This window comes from Parasteatoda tepidariorum, chromosome 5, assembly GCF_043381705.1.
Source record: "Parasteatoda tepidariorum isolate YZ-2023 chromosome 5, CAS_Ptep_4.0, whole genome shotgun sequence".
Lineage (NCBI taxonomy): Eukaryota > Metazoa > Arthropoda > Arachnida > Araneae > Theridiidae > Parasteatoda > Parasteatoda tepidariorum.
In genome coordinates, this window is record NC_092208.1 from 7,386,536 (window position 1) to 7,406,536 (window position 20,001).

Here is a 20,001-nt window from a genome sequence, read left to right on the forward strand (position 1 = left end):
TATATATAATAAATAAAGACAAAAAGGATAAAAGGAGAAGAGAGAAAATTTATAAGTTTTTTATTAACTGTGCATATTTTCCATTGTTTATTATTTTCCATATTTCTCATTATTTTAAGTACAGTATTTTAAGTAAATTTGTCTTTATTTATTTTATTTACAGGATACTCTTAAATCCCATGTATTGATGTACCCTGTAAGTATTTTTACTTTTTATTTTACTACAAAATTATGTACCTCAATATAGTTGCATTTACTCTACTTAGCTTTTCATTTTTTGTATCTGTAATTACACTACTTACCATTTTCTTAGAAAAAAATCTGCAACAGACACTTATTGAAATTATTAGTAATCTATCAGCCCAGTGGCTGAGTGGTAGTGCTTCACGTTCTCGTGCCACAGGTCCTTAGTTCGATCCTCGGGGCAGGCAAGGTTGACGTAGCCTTTCATCCCTACAGTGGGTAGATAAAATGAGTACTAAGCATGTTTGGGAACTTAACTCTAGGGGTTCCACCTTCGGCTGACCAGCCAACCAGAACATCTGCTGTTGTCCTTTTCAGAGCCCAAGGTCAAGATAACTGAGATGGGCAGAGTTGGCCTTCTATGCGCTATTGCGCCACTGAGTTTAGTTTTATTCATGGAGAATTTTGGTTGTTTAGAAATGGAAATTAAAAATTTCTTCATATAAGCAAAAAATATACTTCTTTCACGGAAAAAAATGCACTCAAAATTCAATGACCATTATAGATGTCAAAATGAAGACTTTCATGATCTTTAAAATCTGCTTTTAAAATCATTTTCTTAAATAAATCTTTGACTCTTGTGTTAATAAAAATTTTAAGGGTATTGTTTTGGTTTAAACTTTTGTTTAAATTGTAAATGCTATATGTGTTTTTTTTTTAATTAATTTTTTTTAAATTAATGTTTTTTTTTTAAATTAATTTTGGGCTTTCTCAGTTTTCTTACCTCGTAACTTTTAGGATTTTACTGATATATGTCTGAAAATTAAGAAAAACATTTTTCTGTGGTATTACAATCGTACTATTTGATAAAATTACTTAATAACAAATTTATTTTGCACTATATACATATGGTTTATATGATATCTATGTCGCTTGTGATATTTTATGTCTCTCATATTGCATTACTGTGATGAGCAAAAAAAATTTTTTTTCACTGCTCTATTTGTGTATTTCCTCCTTTAAAAATTATAAGACTATCCTTACCCATTTTTTTAGTGAATTTTAAACTTTTGTTTTTCTATTTCATATAAATCTATTTTTTGGCTTTTAGTATATACAATTTTTCATATGTTCAAATTTTCTATAAACTGTGTGTTTCAGTATTTGTTTAAATATTCTAGTTAATCTGCAATTGTTTTGTAGCCTCAGAAGCAAATAAAATGTGAGCCTTCAACTTCTGCTGTAAATAACTGTTCTCTAAACTTGGGTAACTGTTCCTATGCTAAAAAACAAGATGGTTTCAATGGGAGTAAATATGTAAGTAGTTTTTTTTTTTAAAGCTAATAATTAGTATTTATATCATTGCCATAATCACTGATTTTCAACAATTCCAGTTATTGCTTTATCAGTTTACAGGGTTTCCACTCCACAGGGAAAACAGGAAAATTTAAAAATCACCTTAATTAGCAGGGAATTTTGAGTTTTTCCTTACGAACTGGGAGAATACAGGGAATTTTATTTCTTATTTTTGTCTTTTTTTGAAAAGTGATGACCTCTTAAAGCTCATTCTATGGGATATTTTAAGGATGATATTTCTGCTATGCTAAACTGTTTAATTCACGTTTAAGTATGTTAAGCTGTCCTTATTTCTTTAAGTTTTTACAGCAATTAAAAATAGTATAGTCAAATTTCTAATAATCGAGCACAAATTTCCAAACAGCATTACCAACAAAGAAAGTTAGATGTCAAAAATCTTTAAAAATTTTAGTTTCAATGTTAAAGGTATGTTAAAAAAATTTCTAGAAATAAATAAATGTAGTATAATTAATTTACAGAAATGCCAGTATTTTTCTACTAAAAACAATTCAAGCACTTTTAATCAAATTTTGAAAATAAATTTTATTTTTTAAAATACCCCTTATAACTCGAAAGCTCTTTATCTCAAATTTTTCGCCTTTCCCGTGAGATTTGAGATAAACAGGTCCGACTGTATATTTATATCACTTTTTACTACAGTTGTTGATTGTTATATGAAGACAAATCAAACTTTTTAAAACTGATTTTTAGTGTCATAAACTGTTTGCTAAATTAACTATTATGTGTTGACTGTTTTTTTTTCTATGTTACAGGTGAGTAAGACGTGTGTTGCTCCTAGTTTCAATTCCAGAAAGAAAAGAATGTATGAGCACTATAATGATCTTCAAAAAAGTTACTTTAACCTGAAGTCCCTAGATAGCATTCCTTCAGAAAATGGTATGCATAAAATATTATTATTATTATTTTTTTTTTAATTGAGCTATAAATAATTGCAATAAATAGTTTTTAGACATATTAACCCATTTTAGGCCAAGCATATAAATTTTTTAAAATGTAGTATTGTTTTCATTGAAATATGCTTACAATACATTAAAAAAAAAACACAAAAAAAAGTTTGTATGAAAAATTATATTTTATATAAGAAATTAAATGCTGCGTGTAGGCACCATTCACCAAATCAATGAGCAAACCATTTAGTTGAACGCTTGTTTATTTTCATGAAATTTGTTTCATTATTATTTTTTTTTTTTATTTACTGACTTGCAACTTTTATCCATCATAAAAGCATATGATAAATCTCAAAAGGAATAATTATGCATTTTTAAAAAATTTCATTTGTCAATAACCATTTTAAGTTTAAAAAATCTTGCGCAGTTTAAAAATTTCTCAACAGAAAGTGTTTATTCCAACTGAATTACTAATGATTTATGGATGCCTTAAGAACCCTTGACAACAGCAGAAAAATAAAATTGGTGAAAAATATATGTCACACTTTTAATAAAAAAATATTTATTGAAATGGTGCTTTTGCACACCTTTGGCCTAAAATGGGTTATTGTAATTTATTTTATTCATTTTAAGTTGACTTCTTGTTATTCACATTTTGAAATTCATTCATTTGTACAGATATAAATCCTTTAATTCATTTCAGAGCAATTGGCGAAAAAGCAAGGCTATAATTTTTAATCAAATTTGTCTTACAGCTATAGATTTAAGCTCTTTAGGACTGGTGGAAGGAAAGGGGAGCACTTCCCCAGGCCCACATGCTTTGTATTTGCTTGTGTACTAAGTGCTAATAAAAGAGTACTGAATTGAAATCACATCCATGTGATCTTAGGCAGTGGTCGGAAAAACTACATTATTTTTGTTATGACTACTTTGTTACAAATGTAGTTAACTAAAACTACTTTTTTTAAAATGTAGTGACTATAAACTACTTTGGAATCATAGTAACTACTTCACTACTTTAAGGAGTAGAGCTTTGCTGGAGAACTTAATTTACACCTATGTTCAAAATGGTTTTGAATAAGAAATAGGCTTACATCAAATATTAGGGAATAATTACAAAATATTTGTTCATGTTTACATGAGCCACTTTGTTATTCGAAATTTTTTTTAATTCATTCATTTAACCTTCAACTTTTTATCCCTTTTTCGACGGTAATTATTTAATTTAAGAACTGCGAAACTATCAAATACTTTAAATTTTTAAATTGTTTAATGCTCTTTTATTTCCCCTAAGAAATTAAGTACTTCGAAAATATGTTCCCTTCCTGTGAAATAACATCAATGTTCAACGAGTGTGCATTCACATGTGAAAATGTGACTGAAATGATTAATTATTTATTTTTCAAAATGACTAGTTTATATATTAGCTATATGTGATTTTAAATACATAATTTCTATTAATGCTCAGCTGCGGCCGTAGGGTTGCATCCATTGTATCCAACTGGTTGCATCCATTGTATCCAACTGGTTGCATCCATTGACAGATCTGCTAAGATTTGTACCCATAAAATTTTAAAAACTAGTTTGCTTTAGAGCCATGTTACTATTCTTAACTAACGTTAAAAGTAGTTGCTAGGATCACTACAAACTACTGGTTTATTATTTTTTTTTTTTTTGTATCCCACTACTCACTGCACTGCAAACTACGAAGAGTAGCAACTACAATAGTTTCACTACTTGAAGTGCGCTATTTCCGACCACTGATCTTAAGCCACTAGAGTCAGGAAGGCTTGTTTCATGTGTGATATAGTGGTTTGTGAAAGGAAAATTGCACGATCACACATGTGGTCATCATCCTGGAGGAGTTAATTCTTGATTTATGACATCTTAATTAAGTGTTAATTTTTAGTGCTATGTTTTATGAATAAAAGTGTATAGAATGAATTTCTTTCTATATTGTGTTCAATTACATTTTGTTTAGTTCAATTAAGTTTTTTTTTAAATTTATAATCTAATGTATAAAGTATTTTGCCCTCTCAAAAATAAATTTCTTATAAATAAGTTTTATTTTAAAACTTAAATAAATGGTTTTCTAAATTTTGTTTTATTTTGTTTATACAGGTTCTATGAGGACTTCAGGTATTGATTTATTTGAAGAAAATTTAATAAAATTTACTAGATTTAGTTATGTGAGACCTTTAGCTGCCTTAAACTATTCCAATGATTCTTTCAATGGATCCAATATAGTATCTAGGTAATCATTACTTTTACAATCTTCCTTACTTTTTCAATGAAATGTTTTGTTATATTCAACTTATATAAATTCAAATTATTATTTTTCAGCATTGAATTCGAAAAAGATAATGAATATTTTGCAATTGCGGGGGTCACGAAAAAAATAAAGGTGTGTTCCATCATAACTATTTTTAACTGTGCATTATTATGTGTTTTAATTCATCTAAGCGTCTATTTTTGAATTAACAATCTTTAAAGATTCATCATTGTGTAAAAAACAAATGAACTAGAATCTTGTGATTTGTTTAAAGTATCTTTTATAATATCTCACCGTTCTCTGATAAAGCTTTATGTCATTTTGTTTCTGCCAGTTCTTCACATTTTGTGTCAAGGCTATAAAAAAAAAACTTTTTTATGATTTTTTTTATGTGATACAACAAAATAAAAGAAACTATAGCTTTTTTTATAATAAGTTGTTCCAAAGAGCTACAAAACAAAATAGTGACCATAGAGCCTTTCTTTTTAATGTATGTAGGGCTGTACTTGCAAATTTTAAGTTAAGATAAATATTTCAGTTATATATGCAAATAATTTTTGAACTATAGGCTTTCTCTTCTTTTTTTTTTACTAATTTTTACAAGAACTGTTCATTTATTTATTTTTTAAATAAAACTTACTCAGCAAAATAGCTAATTATACAAAAATACGAAATAATTATACATACTTTTGTAAATAATGTATTATTATTTCATACTTAATTAGTAATTGATAATTATTATTAAACAAATGCCATCCATTGACTATTAGGTCATTAGGCTTCTAGCTTTCCAGTACTTCTTAACAATACAGTCAAAGTCTTTTAGTGCAGAGCACGTGTCCAAATGCTCAGCAGTCGTGGCTTGTCCGGAGTTACATGACTGCGCATTTGGACACGTGTTCATTGATAAAATATTAAATTGCCTTATTATAGTAATTTTAAGTTGGAAGTCAAAAAAAGGAAGATTTGTTTCAAATTACTACTTCAGCTAACTTTCGTGTTATTTATTTTTGTTTTTTCTAAGTTTCCAATCAGTTATGTGAGATGTACACAAAAATTTGAATACTGAGAAACTTTACCTCTCCTTATAAGCATAGAATGAAAATAGAAAGATTTTTTTCCAAAATCCTGAAATGTCCTAACTCCTTAACGCCTTGTGAATTTAAATAATTTCCTTTTTTTTTTTAGATTTTAATTTGTATTAAAAAAATTATAGTTATTGAAATACATGTAAAAATTTCAGCTTCAATTGTCAAATAAATTCAGTGATTTTCCTGGATTTTTATAAATGTGAGTAAATTTGTTCAATTGCTAAAAACTTTTGTTCAAAATTAAGCTATGGAAAATAGTTTTAGGCATCTATCAGGGCAGGCATCAGCAACTAAAAAGGTGATTAAAATAACTGTTTTGAGGAAAAGGTGACTGTGGTGACTATTTTAGCCAAAATCACAATCGTGGTTTCCTCATTGAGTAACATGAATGTAAAAAAAAAACTTTTTGTTTTACAGAAAGATAACATGATACAGTGCTTTGAACTGAGTTTGAGATTAGAAGTTAAAGTTAATAGTGATGTACTCTGAATACTACATTGTTTTTGTATTTATAATATTTTTTATTAGGTCTATGAGTATGCGTCTGTGATAAGAGATCCCATTGATGTTCATTGCCCAGTAAATGAGATGGTGTGCAACCAAAAAATTAGGTATAAGTTTCTTTTTTTGAAATACATATTACACAAATATTTTGTGGATTTTTTGAATTTTAAATATTGAATTTTATTATCCCTTTTTCTCGGGGTTTGACCCGCCTAGGTTTTATTGACAAAACCCGAGGGAAATTTGGTTTTATTTGAAAAAACCCGGGGGAAATTGGGTTTTTTCAATTAGTGCTCATAAACTTTAAGTTTTACTGTTTAAATATTTTTATTCATTAAGAAGTGTTGTATAAGCTTAAAAGTAGAAAATCCAAAAAGTTTTTTTAATTTTGTTACATGTATTTTATATTAAGTTTAAATAACGGATTATCAGTAATATAAATGGAACAAGTTTATTAATCTTTTTGTTTTCACACACATTTATTTAATATATTTATTAAACATATATATATATATATATATTACCTATTATAAAATTATAATCTGTAAATATTTATAATCAGTAATAACTAAAATTTCATCTGACTTTTGACTTAAATAAAAAACTGAAATAAATATTTAATGGTCTTCCATGTTTTTATAATAAGATTAATAGAAAGTGAAATTAAAATTACGTATAATTATAAAGAGTATAATAATTAATCCTGGGAAAATGATTTCATTTTTAGATAAATAATTTTAAAAAGTTCTTTTATAAAAAGTTTTAGCTTATTTTTTTAAAGCCAGAAAATAAAATTGTTTAAATTTGTTAATGTATCACTTGGTAAAAAATAATAATAATAATGATTGTTTCTTTTCAATTTTTTTAAGCATATGAATTAATAATAACAATCTGTTTTACTGTAAAATTGTAGGTTAGAGTTTCTTTTACTTTACTAATATTAAAAACTTAATCACATAAATCATTCAACTCTATTTGACAAATTTATGCTGCACAATAAATAATATAAAAGTGAATGTGCAACAATAAGTTTTATTAAAATTAAGAAAAAAATTTTTTGAAAAGACCCACTTATCGCTCCAATTGGGTTTTTTCAAGGTGGGCCCACGCAATAGAACCCGGGCGGGTTTTTTCAAAGTGGGCCGACTTGGCGAACCCTGTTTTTTCTTCATCCCAATGCAGGGTTGCCACAGACGACCAAAATGTGACTATTTGCAACCATTTTCAACCTCAGCAACTTTTAGCAACATGGCAACTTTTTTTTGCCTGAAAAGGCTAAAAAAGCAACTATTTTCAGGGAACTTGGCGACTAGTAGGACACTTTTCAGTGCTCCTAGAGATGTTGTTTTTTTTTAAAGTATAAATTGGGTTGGCCACCTGCAAGCCGCAGTAGCTTCTGAACACAGTGAATTTTTTCTTTTCTTAAAAAATTTTGGATTACAAATTTGAGTCATCACTTTTCAGTGCGCTCAATTTACACAGATTCCATTGCGAATCTATTTTGTTTCTCCATCACCTTTACAACGGTTATTGCTACGAAATTCTGCATGATTTAAAAAAAATAAATAAAATTTCTTATATTATAATACGATGACAGAATTTCCAATTGGAGTAATCACTTTTCACAATATATATATATGTTTGCCAAATCAATTATTGGTTAAACTGAAAATGTTTTAGAAAAAGTGTGTTTTTTTTTTNTTTTTTTTTTTTTTTTTTTTAATGAAAAAAAAAAATTTCTGAATATTTTCTTGTAATTAAAAGTATTTAATTTTCTGCAAATATATAAATTTTTTTGATATAAAAATTTTGTGCTGGAATGCTAATGTTTATATAAAAATTATCATATTTCCCACCAACTTGACTAAATAGATCGTGGCATATGACAATTAAGTCATTTAATAAAATTTTAGTCATATTTTTGTTCTTATTTAGGCAACTATTTTCATAGTTTTTGGTTGCCAATTCATGTCTAAGGCTAGTAAAAGCAACTATGTTGTTCACTTTTTTTGTAGCAACCCTGCAATGATATCATTTAACTAAATCTTTCAACCTGAAGATCATATTCTAAATTCCAGCATTTAATAATAATCTATTTTTTCAGCTGTATCAGTTGGAGTTCATTTCATAAAAACATGTTGGCCAGCAGTGATTACGAAGGTACTGTTACGCTTTGGGATGCTTTCACTAATCAGAAAGTAAAAACATATCAGGTAAGGCTATAAAATGTTCCACAGTGGAGTGTATGCTAATTATTATCTACTTTATACAATTGCTTTGTGTTTTCCACAATAATTGTAGAGCTTAGTAGAAGAACATATTAAGTGTCAGCAGTGAGAAATGTTTGTATAAAATAGCTATTACTAATAAAAGAACAGAAAAAAACCTATTGAATAACTTTTTTAAACACTCAATATTTTGGGAGTAACGATTAATTTTAACTCTGAATTATTGTTTTGTTCTGCCAATGCTTCCCCTATTGCGTTTTTCCTTAGAAGTTGTTTTATTTGTAACTTTTTATTATTTTACACTTCACTAAACATGTTAAGCTCTACCTTTAAATAATTCTACTTTTCTTTAATTCTATTCTTTGGTTTTTATATTTCATAACTACTTTACTACTTTTATGACATATTTCACATGCTTTCATTTATCTTCAGCTACCACTTGTGCAGAATGCCTTTGCTTTGCACCTTTTTTTGAAAGATTATGATCTATTAATGAAAAAGAGTGTACCTTTATTTATATGTTGTTGTCATTGTTTGCATGTTTCTTTGTTTAGATTTTCCAGGGATTAAAATTAGCCTATAAATCTATAGTTCCTATATTTTTTTAAAACCTTAAAAACATCCTATCTAATCAAAATTTTCCTATAAATCCTATTTTTTCTTGCATAGCAATGTCACAATGCCAAATTTACAGATTTTACATCGTGTGATTATTTGTAAAATCTACATTGACTGTGATAAGGCAGCGTCAAATAATTGAAGCTCCTATTGATAAAATTTCAAATTAGTGGAATATATATGTAAATGATGATGACATACTAGAAAAATGAAGCAAACTTTGAAAATTTCTGGAAACCCATTGATTATTTTTGGGCCAAAATAAGCTGTTTTCAATTTAAAAAATAATCTGGATCTTTATAGTGACCTATTTGTTTTTATCAGATCTTGTCCCACATTTTCCCATGGACAGACGGGAGTTGAAAGAGATTTCTCTGTTAAAACAATTATCATGTCTGAAAGTATCAAAATACTTTAGAAGAAAAGGTTACAGATATTTGCACCACTTAAAAAATTATTAAATGTTATAGAGATGCAGCTGCTTCAGAGAATGCCATATCGCAGAAGAAAGTTTTCCTCGCGAATACTCTCTCTCCTTCATTACTGATTTGAAGTGTAGAAAAAGTGAGTTCAAACAATCCTAGAGTAAGTCACGAAGTTTTGAAATACTGAAACAGAAAATCTTTAAAATATACAAATGAAAATAAATGATGAGTTGGTAACTTAGGATTATGCAACGGTGAAGTTCTCTTCTCATAATTTGTTTGTACTTGAATATTTTGAAGTATTTATTTCAGCAATTGAAACATCATGACTTACTCTAAGTTTGACTGAACTTCCTTTTTCTTTATTTTAAATTAGTAATGAAGGAGAAAGAGAATTAGTGACGAAAAATTTCTTTCGCAATATAGCGTTCTCTTAACCGAAGACGTAAAAGACTTCTGAAGAAAAATAACAAATAGGTTAAAAGAAAATGTAGTACAAGCAAATCCTGATATAACTTTCTGGCATGAACGAGACCGTATCAAACATATATATTTGTGATTTAAAATTATACAATTTATAAAATTACTTTTTATAACTGCATTGTATTGATAACTTAAATCTTATTACAGGAGCATGAGAAAAGGTGTTGGAGCGTTGACTTCAATAAAGTGGATACCAAGTTGATAGCATCTGGTTCAGATGATTCAAAAGGTTAGATTATGTTGAAATTTTCAATGGTTAAACTTGTAAAATATGTTTAAATACAGGGTGTGTAGCTTTTTTCAAAAGTGCTTAAAGGTGCTTATTTTCGGTTTTGGTTTTTTTAGAAGGCCTTTAAGGTGTTTTTTTCATTGGGTGTTTAAAAAGTGCTTAAATTTTCCTTTCGAAAATTAGATTTTTTTCTTTACCATTTCGATTTTCACCACGTACTGTGCAAAAGCAGACTTTTCACATTGTTCTGTTCAAAGTTTTCACAATTCATTTAACCATCATCTACTTCGGCTTACCGTCGGTCCATTGCGTATGAAAGTGCCAATCGTTTTACATGTTTGATGAAATACTTGCGAGACTGCATGTGCGTCTACTGAGCTGGGTTCGGGGAGATTATTTCACTTTCATGGGGCACTCTGCCGCATTTTTTAAGATGTTCTCAATTTTAGGCTTCATTTTCCACCCTCTTACATCGAACCGAAAAATCTCATTTTATAATCGCTAATACAATCAAGAAAAGAGTTCTTTGTCAGAAACTAGTTATTTTATTATGTTCATGTAAAGTCTTTGAAAATTAATTTGCATTTGTTTTTAATATATATACTGCTTAAAAATACTTAAAAGATGCTTATTTTTTGTTGAAAGATTTCGCTACATACCATGAAATAAAATGTTTAAAGTTGTGATAATGTTGAACTTCTTTAAAAGAAAAACATTTTGACCATCTTAAATAGTTGATATACAAATAAGTCATTGTTTAAAAACGGTGTAAATTTAAATGTGTAAATATTTTATGGTTTCAAATAATATTATATTCTTCCCTATTAATCGATTATTGTTAAAAAAAAAAGTTTACTAATTAAAATGTGTACTTTTTTAATAGATTCAAATAATTTCCTATGTTCCCAATGAATAATTATTATTTTTGTTTATTTTATAATTATTTTTTTCAAACAAATGAATTTTTAGTTGAAAAAGTTATTGTTTATTGGATTAAAATAATTTTGTATCCTCCCAAATCCAATTTTGTTTAAAAATTATTACATTTTCTTATTAAATAAAAGGTTATTTATGCAAAAGTTATTTAATAGCTTTAAAAATGTGTTAAAAAATTTTTTTTAATTTATTGTGATTTAATATTGTTTATTACTGCAAATAATTGATAACCATCCTAAATAATATCCATTTAGAACGAGCATGATATTTGTTTCGAAATAGGAGATGTTAGACTTAGCTGATAATTTAATTACTCTTTGATTAAACCCTTAAATTAAGTTTGCTCTATAAAAATTTGATTATGTGTATTTGAATTCATTTTTAATTTTTCCAAATAAGTTCCCCACATGGGCACTTAAATTTGGTTATAAATTCAAATAAAATTATTAGAACCCTGTAATATGTGTATAATGTAGTATGTGTATTGAATTTTAAGAAACTCGTGTTTAAAGCTTATGCAATTAACTGTTCATATTTATTGTGAGATTTTAATGCTCTTTACTTTTTGACTTTTATGAAAGTTTAAAAGCTGAATTGTTTGGCAAATAGTTATTCTGTTGTGTGCAAGTTAGTGAGTTTTTTTTTTTTTTCCTTTTTCATTGAACTCTTTATATTACTCTTTATGGAAAAAAAAGATACGAAACTTAATTCTGATTTTTAGTTAATGGTTTTTTTGCTTTGGGATTTTTTTTTGTTCTTAGATTTTTTGTTCATCTTTTTAAAGTAATGTATTTTCAAATTACTTAAATTTTTTTTTTGTGTGTGTGTGTTTGTGTGCACATTTTTATAAGTCAGTAACACCTTTAGCAATTTAATTATAATATGCAGCATAGCTTTTAAAGAATCTTAATGAAATAATTTAGCTTTAAATAAAAAAAAGCTCTATGATTCAAAAAGCTTAAAAATTACTTAAAATCTGCAATGATGTTTGAAAATGTATAGGAATAGTCCTAAAAGTGTTAATATTAAATATTTACATATATTTATAATACTTTTCTTCCAAAAATTTACTATGAATCTTCTGTTTTATTAGCAGATAAAGTCGAATTTTAGTTTATGCATTAATTCAGTTGATTTCTAAGTCCATAAAAACGTCTGTTTAATAATTTAATATTATTCTTTAACCATCCTATAAACTAAAAGTCATTAATTATGATCCTCAGGTTTTTAGTTCCTTACTATAAATTAAAATGTAATATGTGTTAATTATTTTATCTTTAGTTAAACTCTGGATGACTAATATGGAACATTCCTGTGCTACGCTGGAGGCTAAAGCCAATGTTTGTTGTGTCAAGTTTAGCCCATCTAGCAAATATCACCTAGCATTTGGTTCTGCAGGTTAAAATTATTTATATTTTATTTTAAATATTAATTTAAAAGAAGGCAAATTAATTTTAAGAAAAATAGTTTAGAACTGTTTTATTTAGAAAAAGAAAAACTCTCATTTAAAATTTTCTCACAGTTTTGTATTTTGAATTTTTTCCCCCTTTTTTTAGTATCGAGAATATATTGAAAAATGTATGCTCATGGTTAACTAAACTCAGTGTGCCAAAATTGAATATGCTATCTTTAACAAACACAATTCAAAGTTTTTTTTTATTTTTATCTTTAATTCAAGTTGTAGGAATTGTATATACATAAGTAGTTTTCAATTATTGATTTACAGAATAAGATAATCAAACTTTAAACAATCATAGTGTAATTCTGAATGATTTAGGCACCATGAGAACTATTATTTTAATGTATTTCTGCTACATTATTTTTTTTTTAGAAAATTAATAAAAATTAGACTGCTAATAATAATGTTTCAAGCTTAAAATTATCCTTTTTTTCCCTTTTTTTAAAAAGTAATAAAATAATTAGCATACATAAATCATATGTAGTAATAAAATAATTTATTGAAATAAAAGGGTATAGTTTCTTTCTTGAATTTTTATAAGCAATTTTTGTCCAAAAAAGAAAACATTGTTATATTGGCTTTTAGTAAAATTACAAAATGAGACTAGATATTTTGGCTATGATACATACGTGGATCAAGAAATGAAACAGAAGAAATTATAAATTGGAAACAACTTATTTATATTATACATGTTTAATTTACATATTATATAATATATTTATATAATATTTTTATATTAATATATTTATTTGTAATATAAATTAAAAGTAATTTATTGTAAATATTTTTTTTTTAATATTGCAATTCCAAAAAAAAGAAAAAAGAAATAAAATCTGTTTATTGTATTTATTTATTTTTTTGGTTTTCAGTTGCGCAATGAATTTTCAAACTCATGCTTGAAAAATTTTGCCAAAAATTTTAAACACTTAGCTTATAAAATTTTTGAGACAGTAATTTTAAAAATAAAATGTTCAAAAAGATATGCTTTAAGTCTATGATAAGATAATGTTATACTTTTTGTTATGTTATGTTTATTAAATTTTTTTTATAAGATATATTTCAGTTGAAAATATTTAATAAATAATTAGCTTATACAGTAACTTTAAGTGATGCACTAAATTACTGTTAATATATTTTATTTATAGATCACTGTGTTCATTATTATGATTTACACAACCGTAGCTTTATTCATTTAGTGATGCACTAAATTACTGTTAATGTATTTTATTTATAGATCACTGTGTTCATTATTATGATTTATGTAGCAGTAGCTTTATTCATTTAGTGATGCACTAAATTACTGTCAATGTATTTTTTTTATAGATCACTGTTCATTATTATGATTTACATAACAGTAGTTTTATTCATTTAGTGATGCGCTAAATTACTGTTAATGTATTTTATTTATCGATCACTGTGTTAATTATTATGATTTATGTAGCAGTAGCTTTATTCATTTAGTGATGCACTAAATTACTATTAATATTTTTTTTTTTATAGATCACTGTGTTCATTATTATGATTTACGTAAATTAAGTGAAGCTCAGCAAGTATTTAAAGGGCATAAAAAGGCAGTTTCTTACGTCAAGTTTCTAAATGCTGAAGAAATAGTCTCTGCGTATGTGTTACCTTTTTTCTCCCATCTTTTTAGGTCATTGGTGTACATATATATTCTTAAACCAGGGTTGGGGTTTTGGACGTCCTAAACTGGGTTTGGAGAGGACACATGGGTTTTACTATTTTAAACTGACCAAAACTATCTTAAAGTGTTCAAAACCTTGAACGTTGGTAAAATGTAAAAATTTTGTATGTAACCATTGTACACATAATAATTGCATATGTTAATAAATATTTGATACCTTTTATACAATTTGCTTTAACTTATTAAAGGAAAATAATATAATAGGAAAAGATTTGTAACTTTTGAAGCTCTACAATTGAATGAACAACTAAAGTGAAGAATACCTTATCCTTTAAACATGAATAAATATGCTTTTAACACGTATAAATTATGTTTTTGCATGAGGATAAATAATACAATACTAAAAATAATAATAAACTTTTTTAATAAAACAAAAACTTGTTTTCATTCTGTTTCTTGTTCAAAAATTAATTTTTTTTTTTTTTTTTACAATATTTTTTTTAAATTGTGCCATATTATAAATACAAGGGGTTTTGAACAGGACGGTTTAAACCGTGGATTAATCCATCCTGTCCTAAAACTTGCCAAACTCTTTCTTAAACATTCAATGATTGTTTATAAAATGCAACATTTTGATTAAGTCGTATCTTTAATTTATTTTTGTAATACTGCTTTTAAACAATTCTTATTTTATCATGGATAAAAAAAAATCATGAGAATTTTTTTAAGAATGCATTTGCAATTTTTACAGTTCTACAGATAGCCAGTTAAAACTGTGGGACGTCCTGCATCAGAATGCCCTGCGTTCTTTTAAAGGTCATCTGAATGAAAAGAATTTTGTTGGTTTAGCCACAGATGGTGATTTCATCACTTGTGGTGAGTGTTAATCTATTTTGTACTTCTATTGATTAATTGGTGCACTAAGAAAACTGGTATGCTTTTAGAACTTTTTTTGATATGCAGTTTTTAAAATGAAAAAAACAAAACAAAATTCATCCCTACTAAGGTAAAAAAATTATTTTGACTGTATAACTCTATTTAAAAATAAAGTAATTCAAAATTACAGCTATAATTCATAATTAATTGATGTATATAAATAAAAATTGGTATGCTTTAAAAAATTTTTGCTCAAATGATTTGAATTTTTAAAGCACCTAACACTAAGTCCAAAAACATCTATCACTATTCTTTACATATCTATCACTATTCTTTACAAATTATTCTAAAGTATATTATTTCAATAACAAAAATTACTATTAAAAGTTAATCCATATCATTATATTATTACCTTATGAGATGAATATTATTTTAAAAAAAAAAAAAATTACTACATTTTCAACCATAAAATTTCCCTAATTGACCTGGCTGGTTAATTTGACAAAAATCTAATTTTTAATAGACATTTTTTAGAAAAAGAAAAAAAAAAAAAAAACAGGAGAAAAGATAAACTAAAATTACAGAAGCTCTTATGAATGTGCTAGGAAATCAGACACCTGGATATGCGACCAGATAACTTAGCAATTGCCTTGGCATAGTATTTAATTAGAATTGTCAAAATGTATTTAATAACAAACAATAAGTAATAATAATAAGTTACAAAGTTATAATTGAAATAACTAGTAATATTAAAAAAAATTTAAGACAATTCCTGCTTAGGTCAACAAAGAAAATTTTTATTTTGGTTAGTTTTTTAAATAATAATAATTTTTTAAACTAAAATTAATTGAATTTAGTTAATGAATTAATATTTGAAAAAACTATATACCACTGAAACCTCCACTACGAGTATTGAGTAAAAATATTGAATAAAATGGCAAGAGTATGTGTCACTACTTCTACTTAAAACATATGTGCCTTAATATGAATTTCATATTTGTCATAACACAAGTGGTCTTGAGTTCGATCCTTGCTGTCCCAAAACTCCCTGTGTGGTAAATAGCACTGGGGCACATTAAATCTGTCGAGTAACAAAGTCTTCCAAGTTCCCATAACAAATTTATACCTCTGCTGGTACCAAATTGGGGATAGATCATTCTCTGATTCAGGTCGAAATTACGATCTGTGGATGAATAATTGGGTCCGCCCTCTAACGTGTGTGGGGCTGAAATCAAACTCTTGGCAATTGATGGCACCACTTAACTACAAGAAATACACCATCTGCCTTAAATCTGCTTAGTTCCACCAAGCAGGCTTTGTGGTATTGACAAATAGCATTAGAAGGCCGGGATAGGTTGATCCATGTCCAAGAGGTTGTCGATTCGATCCCCGCTGGCCAAAGTCTCCCCCCGTGTTAAATGGTGACTGATGCATGTTAAATCTGTTGGGTCACAAAGTCCTCCATGTTCCCATAACAAATCATATCTCTGGGAGTACTGATCTAGGAGTCTTGTCTTCTGGATTGGTTCAAAATGGCTATGGAATTGAACATCAGCTATGCAATTGATCATAAACCCGAAATTGGTTCGGTTGTTCAACGTCGGTTATAATATAAAATTAAAAAGTAGCATTAGAAACAACATATTTATTGAAATATTTCTTCTTTCAAAGCACTACAGCCTGTTCCAGGCCAAGTGTTCTTTGTGTAATTGTTTCATGTAAGAAATATTTGTTTTATGTATATTTATAGTGATGTTTTTACTTTTTAACAGGGAGTGAGAATAATTCATTATATGTGTATTACAAAGGTCTTTCTTCACCAGTGCTGACATTTAAGTTTGAGACATTCAAAAGTATACTTGTAAGTAATTAAAAAAATTAAGGTAACATAAATATATTACTGATATTATTTATTCCTAAATTAATTTGTTATTCATTCAAATTAGGACAGAAATGTTAAGGAAGATGACTCAAATGAATTTGTTAGTGCTGTATGTTGGAGAATGGTAAGGATAATTTTATTTTTAATAAATAGAACTTTATAAAAAAAATATTATGCACTAAAAACTGCAATGTTTTATTTCATTTGAATTGCAATGCTTTAGAATTACTTAAGATAACTGACTTTAAGAAATTGTTGATTTTTATTGTTGTTAATTTTAATATTGAAATTGTTAATTTTTTGTTGATAATTTATTTTAAATTAATAAACAAGTTTAAACTTGCGAAGTGCATCCCAATTGCCTTCTGTTCTAAAGAATATACAGTGTATCTGCGCACTTGGAAAGTCATGAGAATTCATGAAAGGTCGTGAATTTCGGTATTGAACAAAATTTGTCATGATTTTAACTATTTAAAAAAAAATCATGAATTTAGGTTGCTGATTCTATTTCATGGTGTTCCAAATATATGAATTTGTAATAAAATCCCCACTTACAGTCATATTTTATTGAAATATTAAATATTTTTATCGTCTCCTTTAAAAATAATGGTGTTCTTTCAAAAAATGAAAGAAGAAACATTTCTAAAGGGATATTATCTTTTAAACTTCTCTGATTTCAGATTTTTTTTAAAATCATTTTTTCACTTTAAAAATCTAGCTGAAGCAAGCTAGTCATTGGGAATTTTTTTTATTCCGAATTGAGAACAGAAAAATCTGGAGAATTCCTTTCCCCCATAAACAAGAAAAGTATCTTTAAAATATAATTCTGCAGAAGAAAAAAAAAGAAAAAATTATTTGCTTTTGTATTTTTTTCAGCTGTTTTATTGCTTTAACTATTTCATTACTCTGTTTTTTTAAGTTTAAAATCAATAAATATGAAGATGCAGATTATAACAGTTTTGGTTATACCTATCATTTCAATGAATGTTATTATAATGCTTTTTTAAATTTGTTGCTGTGTTTTTGTCAAAGAAAATAGTAACTTCGTTTAGTCATGAAAAAAAATTCTTGGAATTAGTCATGGAAAGTCATGAATTTGAACATCTTAAAATGTAGCAGATACCCTGAACATAACTTAAATAAAATGATTTTCTGAAACCCTTTGTTATCGGAAACATTCTTTAATAACATCATTTATCTCTCTCATACAACTAGAAAAATGTTGACTAGTAATTGAAATCAAATGTTTTGTGGATATTCAATCTTTCTAGAAGGCCTATGAGATATTATTTTGGAAAAGTTTCCCTAGATAAAATTGTATTATATTCTTTCTTTTTTTTAAAATAACAATATGATGAAAAATTGCCTGTTTAATTTTGCCAGATAAAAATACCCCTTTTTTGTAACATTTCTCAATATTTCTATTTATTTCTATAGGGTTCAAATGTAGTTGTTGCTGCCAACAGTCAAGGAAATATTAAAGTAAGTTGTTTTAGTAGATATTTTATGTCATAAATTATTATTAATTTAAGCAAATTCTCATGATACGAATTCCGCATCCGGCTTGCACCAACCACAGTGCTGGCATAAAATATCCTCACTGGTAGGCGGATCATGGGTTAGAGTCATCTTACTTTCAGGCTAACTATTTAAGTTTTTCGTAGTTTTCCTCTCCCTGAAACGCAAATGCGGGTTAGTTCATTTAAAAAGTCCTACGAAGGCAAATTTCTCCCAATACTTGACCCAGGAGTTCTCTTGTCTTCTGGATCGGGTTCAAAATTGCAAGGCTACGTATTTAAACATAAACCCAAAAAATTGGGTCGGCCATTCAATGACTGTTAAAAATGAAACTCAAATTCTTTATATATATATAATATATATGTATTGGATTCGGAAGAAAGTAATTTAGCTTTTTTAGTGTGTAATAAAACTCACTTTTTCAAAACTGTAGTCCGTGGATCGAGATTCAGACAGAAAGTAAAAGTTTATTAACAAAAAGCAAACAAACACATACAAATTTAAAAAGAACGCCATCTGGCGGTATAAAAAGAAAGACTTCGTAGCTATCCTTCCCAGGGAATGACAACAATCTCCCCCTGCGAGAAGGATTTTACTTTTTAACACATATAACAATATACACATAAAAAATATTAATTCTTTTAACATAAATTTCAAATTAAACTTATTTTTTCCAAAGAAAAAATTAACTTCTCAAAAGTTACAGCTTTAGTTAAAAAATCAGAAATATTATCATTAGTATTCTTATAAACAGTTTTTAAAATTTTATCTTCAATCATATCTCTCACAAAATGAAATTTAAGGTTTACATGCCTGGTTTTGTTAGAAGATTTACCATTATTCAACCAGTCAATAGCTGCTTGGCTATCAGAAAACATAGTAACAGGAGCATCAATAAATTTTTTACAGTTCAGTTCATTTAACATATTTATTATCCAAGTAAGTTCTCGAGCTGTGTCAGCTGCAGCAAATAATTCAGCTTCACATGTTGAAAGTCCTACACATCTTTGTTTTCTACTTTTCCATGTTATAAGAGAATTACCTATCATAATTACACAACCTGAAAAAGATTTTCCTCCTTCTGCATTGCCCCAACTTGCATCCGCACTACAGCTTAAAAAACCAAATTCTTTACTATAAAACAAGACTCTATCTTTTGAACCGTTCAAATATTTCAAAACTCTCTTGGCCAAAACATAATGCCTTTTTTCAGGACGTTTATTAAATTGTGATAAATAACTAGTTACAAAAGCAATATCTGGTCGGGTTCTATTTGCTAAATATAAAAGTTCACCGACGATTTCCTGATAATCAGTCTGATCTACTAAATCATCAGTAGGATTAAAACATCTATCTTCACCTTTAGTTATGGGAATATTTGTTTTCTTACA

General features: G+C 27.1%; 1 protein-coding gene across 1 annotated transcript in view; it reads left to right on the forward strand.

Moving 5' to 3' along the window:
* The window catches only part of LOC107453623 (E3 ubiquitin-protein ligase COP1), a 36,604-nt gene that overhangs the window by 14,870 nt on the left and 1,733 nt on the right, over positions 1 to 20,001 (forward strand). Inside the window, exons 9-22 of the mRNA XM_016070513.3 lie at positions 164 to 196; positions 1,387 to 1,500; positions 2,313 to 2,436; positions 4,569 to 4,701; positions 4,791 to 4,851; positions 6,339 to 6,421; positions 8,419 to 8,527; positions 10,216 to 10,297; positions 12,515 to 12,631; positions 14,193 to 14,310; positions 15,086 to 15,210; positions 16,983 to 17,071; positions 17,157 to 17,216; positions 18,530 to 18,574. Coding sequence (XP_015925999.1) covers positions 164 to 196; positions 1,387 to 1,500; positions 2,313 to 2,436; positions 4,569 to 4,701; positions 4,791 to 4,851; positions 6,339 to 6,421; positions 8,419 to 8,527; positions 10,216 to 10,297; positions 12,515 to 12,631; positions 14,193 to 14,310; positions 15,086 to 15,210; positions 16,983 to 17,071; positions 17,157 to 17,216; positions 18,530 to 18,574 — 1,293 coding nt within the window. The remainder of the gene's footprint in view (positions 1 to 163; positions 197 to 1,386; positions 1,501 to 2,312; positions 2,437 to 4,568; positions 4,702 to 4,790; positions 4,852 to 6,338; positions 6,422 to 8,418; positions 8,528 to 10,215; positions 10,298 to 12,514; positions 12,632 to 14,192; positions 14,311 to 15,085; positions 15,211 to 16,982; positions 17,072 to 17,156; positions 17,217 to 18,529; positions 18,575 to 20,001) is intronic.